At 44.8% G+C, this 10,013-nt stretch overlaps 1 protein-coding gene across 1 annotated transcript in view; it reads left to right on the top strand.

Annotated features, from left to right (window-relative positions):
* Positions 1–656: 656 nt before the first annotated feature.
* The window catches only part of PPIL6 (peptidylprolyl isomerase like 6), a 38,846-nt gene continuing 29,489 nt past the window's right edge, over positions 657–10,013 (top strand). Inside the window, exons 1-2 of the mRNA XM_068279446.1 lie at positions 657–805; positions 6,261–6,356. Of these exons, the coding sequence (XP_068135547.1) occupies positions 725–805; positions 6,261–6,356 (177 nt within the window). The 5' untranslated portion in view covers positions 657–724. The remainder of the gene's footprint in view (positions 806–6,260; positions 6,357–10,013) is intronic.

The raw sequence follows: 10,013 nt of genomic DNA, 5'->3' as shown, positions 1-10,013 counted from the left end.
AAGGGTTCTTTACAGTATGAGTGATTAAGATGTGAAATGCATTGCCACAGGAAGTCGTTATGGCAAACTCTATACCTGCATTTAAAGGGGGCTTAGATGCTTTCCTTGCGTTGAAAGACATCCATGGCTACAATTACTAGGTAATGCCTAATGATGTTGATCCAGGGATTTTATCTGATTGCCATCTGGAGTCGGGAAGGAATTTTTCCCTTTAGGGGCTAATTGGACCATGCCTTGTAAGGGTTTTTTCGCCTTCCTCTGGATCAACAGGGATATGTGAGGGAGCAGGCTGGTGTTGTACTTCATACTGGTTGAACTCGATGGACGTATGTCTTTTTTCAACCAAAATAACTATGCTGCTGCATAAACACAACTGTTTGCAGACTTCTAGCTTCACATGTAGCAATCGGGTAATATGTGCTGCCTGGTTTAGCAAGGCAGACAACAAAGGTACCTGTTACTTAAATGCCAACCATAATATGTTAAGACTTTGCTGAAGTGTGAGCATACACTCCAGAGCTCTCATCTCTGATCTCTCCGTGCCCATCGCCTTGTGCTGTGCGCAACTGCGCATACACACGCTGCTTCCTGTGCTATAGAGCGGCACAGATTGCCTTTGTGACGTCACGGCCCGCCGTGCAGCCATGGTGACAGAACAGTTGTATGGCGCTGTCACTGTGACTGATCCGAGTGAGAAGCCGAGGAGGACGAGCAGGTATACAGCATGGCCTCGGAGCGGCTCCAGCTGGAGGTAGTTGGTCTCCTAAGCGAACCCCCTTTTCATATCGCCAAATGCGCTGCTGAGGTAAAACAACGAAACTGTCTATCAGGAACTAGTTCAACGTGAATATTTTATAAAGCGTACGTCTGGATGTGAGACCTTAGTTATTAGTGTGCTCAGATCTGAGTGTTAAAAGTATGTAAGGAGTCCCATACATATTGTATTATAGAATTTAATGCATATGCATTGCTGTTTGCGTTTGTTAAGTGAGATCATCTATAGTTACAAGTTACAAAATGTTTCTGTATAGGGCTTCTAAATCTAATAGTTTAAAAGTGTCCTTTACAATATTCCCCTAATTAATCATCAGGAGTTCTGGACCATTGGGTACCCCAGCAAATGCACCTGAGTGCTGCATATATATGAGTGTGTATTCTCCTTTATAAATACTGTTCTCCAGTACAAAAAAAAAATACATAAGAAGAGGTAGCTTCTTGATCCTATAGAGCCATCCTCCGGTCCCTGAAGAATTCCAACAAGGGCTTGTTGAGATGAATATCAGGGGCGTTGCTAGGATCCTAAAGAGATCCAGGGCACTTTTGGGCACTCTAGCCAGAGAATGGATGTGGCCATGCAGCAAAATGTGGGTGTGACCAAGGGTGGAGCCAAATATACATACCACAGTTCCCTGCATGCCCCCATAAAGGCATCACAGAACCCAGCATGGCACCATAGCATCCAGTATGCCCACATAGAGGCACCACAGCACCCAGCATATCCCAGATTAATGCACCACAGCTCCCGGCATGCCAGCCATTGAGGCACCACAGCTGACTGCTATAGGAACATCCGGGGCAGCGGTGCGGCTCGGTGGCTGCACCGCCAAAAACAGGTGGTACTCCCTTTCTGGCTGACAACCAAACAGGAAGGGACGTTTGCTTGCGCTCACTTCCTGTTTCAAAAATACAGAAGTGCACAGAAGCGTTTTGTAAAAAATACACTTCTGCACAGCCGCCACCATCATGTTTAACATCCCTGCGTTGCCATAGACTTACATGACTTAAGGTCCACCACAGCTTGACGCATAACTGCGTGGTAATGTTGGTCTATCCGAGAATTGGGGATGCGGCGAAAATGTCACTTCCATTGCATCTCGCCGTACCGCAGCAGTATGGAAATCACTAACAGACTTTCATTGCCCTGCGGTGGGTTGCGGTAAAATTACCGCACCGCCCCAGTGTGAAAGGGCACATAGGCTTGCAGAGGTGGTTCCACAAACCGCATTTTGAGAGCAATCGCATCATTGGCTGCAGAGTCAAATCACAATCGCTTGGGGAATCACTGTCATTCGGAAATCACGGGAGCTTTGCAATCCGTCGCAATGCATCACAAATGAGTCCCAGGCCTTATGCCTTTTATCCTTCTCTCATCTTTTGAGGTTCGCGCTGTTCATGCTTAAGCCTGCCATACACTGGCAAACTCTCCTGAGGTGCCTACAAACTGCCACACACTTCACATTAATTTATAACAGCATGAAAATCTATTAGGTGGGGTCATACATAAGCCTGCAGAAAACCTACAGTGTTTTTCCATGGACGGATCTGCATTCGTGGACCTCAGCCAGTTGAAAGCAGCTGACTGTTGACAATGGGGAATCGCACGCGATGTGCGAAAAAGGCAGCAGTGCCGCCTTATTTTGTTGCTGCGGGAAACTGCTTATTGCTTCCACTGCACCACGATAGTGTATTGAGAAGCTTTATGTGTGAAAACACATGCGATTTTAAGGCAGTGACCCCTGCCTTACAAATCACTACCAACTGCCTAGGTGTCCCTCCTGCTAATACTTCTCCCTCAGGGCCCCTGCAGAGTATAAGTGCAGTGGAGCACACACACTCACTCACCTGTTCAGCCATTTGGCTCCCTTCTGTGTGCTTCCATCATGTCATAATGCCCATACCACATGACCTGGTGGTACATATATACTCTATATATGCTGGGTCACGGATTACAGGCACTGGGAGATGACAGAAGCACACAGGAGGGGCCATGCCGGCCGGATAGGTGAGTGTAGTCTACATGGCTGTGCTTATACTCTGCGGGGGCCCAAGGTAGCAGTACCCCCCCCCCCCCCCCGTGCTTTCGACCCCCCAAAAAAGTCTTGTCCGATCTGTAATGTCAAAATGGATTGAAATTATGATAAGGCGGCATGTTGGGGCATTAATCCTTTGCAGATTCTATCACAGTGATTGGATCTGTAGGGAATATGGGCATCTTTAGTCTCCTTACCACTTTCAGATTGCAGTTAGCTCACAATCACCCCCATCATCTTGGCCCAGCCTCTTCTTTTATAGACCACTTCTCTATATGGCTCCTCCAGTTGTTTCCCACTGACAGCTCTCTTCTACCATTACTGGTAATTTCAGTATCCTCATAAACACTAAAAGCCCTACTACCACTAAACATTGTTCCCTCCTTTGACCTCTCTCAATGGTCCTTTACCTCCACCAACAAAGACATATTGGACCTCATATTTACTATGATCTGTTGATCTGTCTGAAAACTTTCCATTTGCTGAATTAACTTTTTAAACAACTGGGGCTCAATCCCTAGGGCAATAAGTCTGACTATGAGCTCATAAAGATGCATCCCTTGGCTTCAGCTGAGCAGTGTATACTGTTACTATGGGTTGGGGAGGAGGGATAATGGCACAGTGGATGATGGAGCAGCTTGTACTGGGTGGGGTATGAAGAGAACGATGCACTCGACTGTTGCCATTGATTTAAGATTGGATGTGCTTGGTTTTTAAGTGAGCTTGGGGAAAACCTGTACACAAGCTAGATTCTCAGCCAAGTTTTTCTAGGTCAACAAGGCTTTAGATCTCTTATCCAAGCATTCTTTCACTGTCTTTTACTCCAGTACTAACTAACCTTCCCATTCAAGCTGTCATAGTCTGGAAGAAGTAATATGATTTTTTGGACTTCATTATCACTGATACACTGATAACACTCAGGTTTATAGCCCTGTATACTCCTCAGATTACAGTCAGCTGAGGTGGGCGATAACCACCGCCTCCGTTGATAATCCAGTATGTGTACAGCAGCCCCTGACCGCCACCCAGCTGGCAATCCGCCAGGCAGATCTACTCGGCCTAGTGATGGCTGACACTCCCACTAGAAAACTCTTGTACCTATTTCTAGGTAGAATAATAATAGATTAAAATAGGTCCCCCTCCATCCCAAAATATTATTACCTGATTTATCCTGCTGTTATTGCCAGGAAAGAGGAAACCTCCGGGCAGTTGGTAACTCGCTGCCAGGCAAGTTACACTGCTCTAATTTGCTGCTTTTTTGTCATTTTCAGTCATATCATGTGACTCGAGCAGTGATCTTGACAGCTGAACAGCACAGAAGTCCCCCACCCCCCTCTTCCTTCATGGACACAGTTAATTATGTGTGGATGTGAGGTTCATCCATAATAAACTCTGTTTAGGGGTGAGGACTGCTTAGTGAAGCATTTTATGAGAGAAAGATGGGGGTTGGGGGAAGCCCCAAAACAACCACTGTTAGAAGGGGCAAGCTTATGGGCCACAGTTTGAAAACCACGGATATAGTTTGTGACTACAGAACAATTACCAGTCCACAAGAGGCATCAGCTTTCATATTTTGTATTAATAAGACTGGTGAGAACATGGGATGGATCAAAGACTTATTGCTGGGAAATGATTCAACATTTTCTATAGTAAGACTTTATAAAAAGTTAAAATGTAGTTTGATGTTACTAACATGATCTAGTGATTCAAGTGAAGTGTAACTTTAAAGGGGAACTCCTGCCACTGCTATTTGGCATGGTGGGTGGAGGTGATTGCAGGTACTTGTTTTACACTTCCTTGTCCAGTGGCTACCACTGAAACAACTTGCTTTAAAGGGCAACTGAAGCAAGAAAGATATGGAGGCTTCCATATTTATTTCCTTTTAAACAATATCAGTTGCCTGGCAGCCCTGCTGATCTATTTGGCTGCAATAGTATCTGAATCACACCAGAAACAAGCATGCAGCTAATTTTGTCAGATCTGACAATGGGCTTGATTTACTAAGACAAATAGCATGCCTTATCAAAGTTAACACGCCTTATCAAAGTTAACACACCTTATCAGAGTAGCATAGCAAACGTATGCCTGCTAATTGGCAACGACGAGAGCTCCACTCGTCCTGCGCTGAGCCCCTGCGGGTTCATAGCACTCGCTATGCTACTCTGATAAGGCGATTTTACTTTGATAAGGCGTGCTATTTGTCTTAGTGAATCAAGCCCAATAATGTCAGAAACACCTGATCTGCTGCATGCTTGTTCAGGGTCTATGGCTAAAAGTATTAGGCAGAGGATCAGCAGGGCTGCCAGGCATCTATTTCTGAAAAAGAAATAAATATGGTAGCCTCCATGTTCTTCTGACTTCATCAGAGGCTGCATTTACTTGTGCTGAACTTTCTGTTTATGGCATCATTTGACTAAGAACTCCCACAGGAGTTAGTTGTCTAAATGTATCTGCCAGAAGCAATGGAGAATTGTGTCCGTATATTAAATTACGTGTGGTCCGGTACTAGTCATGGAGAGTATCCGAAGACATAACAACAAAAGTTGTTTAGGTGATACCTTTAAAGGACACATCCAAGCTTAATAAAAACAATAAATCCACTTATTTGGGGCTTCCTACAGCCCCTGCCTGCCAATCTGTGCCCACGCTGCAGTTTCGATCCACGCTGGGGGTCCTGGGTTCCCTCAGCGCAGGATTCCTACTGCGCCTGTGCGAGCGGCTCTCAGAGTCGCGCTGATGTCATTTGGACTGTACAGCGCAGGCGCAGAACTTCTGCTCCTGCGCTGTACAGTCCAGATGATGTCAGCGTGACCAGTGAACTGCACGCTGGAGCGCTTCGCCACCGGAGGGGACCGGGAGCCACCAGAGTAAGTGGATTTTTTATTTTTATTATTCTTGGACCACTCCTTTAATGACTAACTGTACAAGATTTCTTTGCAAGCTTTCAAAACTTTGTTTCTTCTTCAGGCATAATACAGAACTGGATCACATCCAGTTCTGAAACATGCCTGAAGAAGAAACTTCAAGTTACAAAAGCTTGCAAAGGAATTTTGTACAGTTAGTCATTAAAGGTATCACCTAAACAACGTTTGTTGTTATGTCTTAGTATATTCAATAACAACACCCCATTCTTCATTTTCCCCTTTCTGAACAGTGGTGGGAGCCGGGAGGAGAATATATTTTTTATTAATTCCTCTTTTATTTAAATAAGATAATTCAAAAACATTGGTCAAAAATGTTTTTGTAAGTTGATATTATTAAAAATGTACTCACCAGTTCAAATTACTATGCACACAAAAAAAATAGATACATGAGATGAAATAATGTTGTTCATTATCCCTAGCAATGTGTGGACCTGGATGAAAGTATGTGTGTGATTGCAGTCAATCATGAAGTGACATTAGTGCTACATGATCACACGACTAATCTGCTCTACACATCTGCTGCTAGGTGTTGAAAAATTCATTTGATGCTGAATTTGAAGATCCAGTCATAAAACCGCTGCTGGAGTGTGATTGGCAAGAATATCTAATCAAGAAAAAAAAGGTAGTGCTTCCTTAAATCTTTTGAATACTTTACCTCTGAATACAATTGTGTATACATGAATATGATTGATTTATGTTAATTGATAAGTTGAGATTTTTCAAATCAGAGAAAATGTGTTTACACAAGCTTCATTGTTTACATTTTTCATTCTTTATTCACTGGCAGTGTTGCTTTCCTTCGGCCACTAACACCATTAGGTGACAGCTAAGGCACACACTAATTGTTCTTCCAGTTCTCTCATATTCAAACCTGTGACTTTATCAAATAAAAAACTTTGATACCTACCTCAGTAGAGGGAAGCCTCAGAGGCTCCTCCAATCCTTTTTGAGCCCACTGCTAGTTGCCAAGCCCCTCTTCTTCTTCACTGCTGTGCTCTCCCATCAATGAACAAGCGCAGTCTCACTTTGCAGGTGCACTGACAGCCCGTGCTTGCCCAGTAGCATGGAGTCAGTTACCCATGGAGGAAAATGTTGTCTACGAGCAGCTCTTTGCTACTGCGCAGATGCAGGCCATCATGCACCTGAACAGTACAGACGCGCTCATTCATGGACGGGAGCGCAGCTGTGCGAACCTATTCGACAAGCCCTTGTCAAATAGGTTCAGAGGGTCCCAGCACTGGAGCTGCAAGCTGGAGGGGGACAGGAAGGCCTCAAGACTATCCAGAGGCTTCACTCTTCTAAGGTGAGAATCTAACGTTTTGTCAATGTTTGCCTTCAGGTACAGTTTAAAGGGAAGCTAATTATACATACCTATGTAAAGATAAGGCTCTGGATACCATAAAGCCTTTTTTGTTCCTCTGTCCGTCCCTTCGTTCCCACGCTATCTTCAGTGAAAGCCAAGTGGATCCGAGATTAACTTTTACTCATTGCATAATTGTATTCCTTTCATATAGTTTATAGGGCATTCCTCAAGCCAAATACATTTTTGTTTTTGTTTTAATACTCTAATTCCCTATAAACTAAACAAGCCTCACCCACAGGTTTTCAGAGAGCCTTGGCAGTAGCAAGGGCTCATGGGAGCTCGGTCTGGGCAGGAGGAGGGGGAGGTATTACTAGCCAGAGATTTCAGAGGCAGAGGGGAGGAGAGAGGAGGAGGGGGGGGGGATTAGGTTTTTTTTTCACAGAAGATGCAGATAAGCTTGCCTGTTTGTAATGTTTACAAACAACATGGCTGCCGTCATTGTATCACAGGAAGAAATAATCATATTCTATTGAAGCTGTTTGCAGCTAGATTTGCTGTGTAAACTATCTAAACTTTAGATAAGATATATAGACAAGTTACTTGTTATAGTTAGTTTTTCATCTCGGATACGCTTTAACCAAGCTAGGTCAAATAGCTCTTTCCTTCAGAACTACTCGAGTAGTTCCAAAGATGAGTCTGAGCTCGCACATGCACAGTACAGATGCCCTCCTTTTCTGAACTGTTCATTGCTGCCCACTCTCCCTGCTGCCGCAAAACTACCCGGCGGCATTAAATACTATTCCCCTCCCGAGTTGTCGCAACTCAGAGGGAGATGTAATTTCGGGATCAGGCAACCACCAGAGCACCGAATTACTGTTATGCGCCCTGCGCAGCACAACATTTCTGCTATGGGGCGCCTGGTTTTGGTGCCTGGTGCTCAGCCACCTGCTTCGATCCAGAGCCTTCCCTTTACATAGGTATGTATAAAAACTGACTTTTATTTTTCACTTCAGATTTGTTTTAAGGTTTCCAGCAACTTAATCTACCATAACCTCCAGTGCAATAGCAATAGGAATTGCAAAGGCTGGGACCACACCAGGACCCCTGGACCTAAGAGGTCCACATGGGGCCCTCCTCCACTCACTGTATTAGTGCTTTATTAAGGCTGTAGTGGTGATGATCACCTCCAAATATGCTTTGAATAGTGGTCAAACCATTCCTTTCTCTCTGCCTACACCTCTCTCACACAGTGACTGTCCTTGGAAAGCCGGTTTTGATGGTTTGTGCAATGTGAGTATTATACATACAGTGCTGGAAGGGAAAAAGGGGGCTTGAGTAAAATTTATATTGGGACCCAAAGCTCTGTACATATGCTACTGATGACCTCTGTTCTCATATGACCGTATTTGCATCCAGTTGTAGATCTTGGATCCAGAAGAGCCTGGTTATGAGCAAAGACTTAGGCTGGTTTCAGACTGGCAACTGGTGTTATGGGAGCGCTGCTATGCGACGATCGCATCGTACCACAACGCTAAAAATAGCCTTTGGAGACTACCACGGTAATCTCCCTCCTGGCTGCAGGCTCACTTCCTGTGACCGAAATTAGAATTATGCGGAAAAATACGTGGAAAAAAATATCTGCATTGCCACAGGCTTACACGACTTCCGGTCGCTGCACATGTTGCCTCACAATGCACTGCTGCTTTTGCATTAAATTGGGCACTTCGGGCAGATCACACCGTGCCAGGTATGAAATGCCCCATAGACTTTCATTGGTGTAGCGTTACTCTGCGGCAAAACAGGGTAATGCAACGCACCAGTATGAAGGGGGCTGCAGGGCCTGTTTCCACTACACGCAGATTAGATGCAGAATGGATGCAGAAAAACCTGTTTCCACTAAACGCGATTTTTTTGATGCAGATTTTCCCATAGGCATTCATTGGAGTCCGTTTTTCTGCATCCATTCTGCATCCAATCTGCATGTAGTGGAAATAGGCCCTAAGAGATTGCTGGAACAGGTTATCAGGAGCGGGTTGAGGTGGGGAGGTGATGTCAGTACTTCTAATTTTTTTCATTGAGTTTCACTATAAGATACACAAAACACTAGAACACTGCTCTCTGAATTAAACACAAGACTTAATACTGAGGTGTACAGGTTAGGATTCCTGAAAACCCAGTATATGCTTCCAGTATAGGTAGGCAGGTATTAGTGTAGCCACATATAGGTGCCCCTAGTATAGGTAGCCAGGTATAGGAGCCCCCAGTATAGGTAGCCAGGTATAGGTGCCCCCACTATAGGTATCCAGGTATAAGTGCCCCAGTATAGGTAGTCAGGTATAGGTGCACCAAGTACAGGTAGCCAGGTATAGGTGCACCAAGTATAGGTAGCCAGGTATAGGTGCCCCCACTATAGGTATCCAGGTATAGGTGCACCAAGTACAGGTAGCCAGGTATAGGTGCCCCCACTATAGGTATCCAGGTATAGGTGCACCAAGTACAGTTAGTCAGGTATAGGTGCACTAAGTACAGGTAGCCAGGTATAGGTGCACCAAGTATAGGTAGCCAGGTATAGGTGCACCAAGTACGGGTAGCCAGGTATAGGTGCCCTAGTATAGGTTGCCAGGTATAAGTTTCCCCAGTATAGGTATCCAAGTATAAGTGCCCCAGTATAGATAGCTTGGTATAGTTGCCCCCAGTAACCAGGTATAGGTAGCCAGGTAGGGGTGCCCCCAGTATCCAGGTATAGGTGCCCCAGTATAAGTAGCCTCTTATAAGTGCCCCCAGTATAGATAGCCAGAAAGAGGTGCCCCCCTATAGGTAGCCAGGTATAAGTGCCCCCAGAGCATTGTACTCGTTAATACCACATGCGCTTGTCCTGACAGTGGTTAAGTATCATGTTTCTAGATACTCACGGCTTCCTTCCACAACTCAAGTCTTTGTTTGGATGTATATGGAGTTCCTTCTGAAACACAACTA

This window comes from Hyperolius riggenbachi, chromosome 4, assembly GCF_040937935.1.
Source record: "Hyperolius riggenbachi isolate aHypRig1 chromosome 4, aHypRig1.pri, whole genome shotgun sequence".
NCBI lineage: Eukaryota > Metazoa > Chordata > Amphibia > Anura > Hyperoliidae > Hyperolius > Hyperolius riggenbachi.
This window is presented reverse-complemented; position numbering and strand designations above follow the sequence as displayed.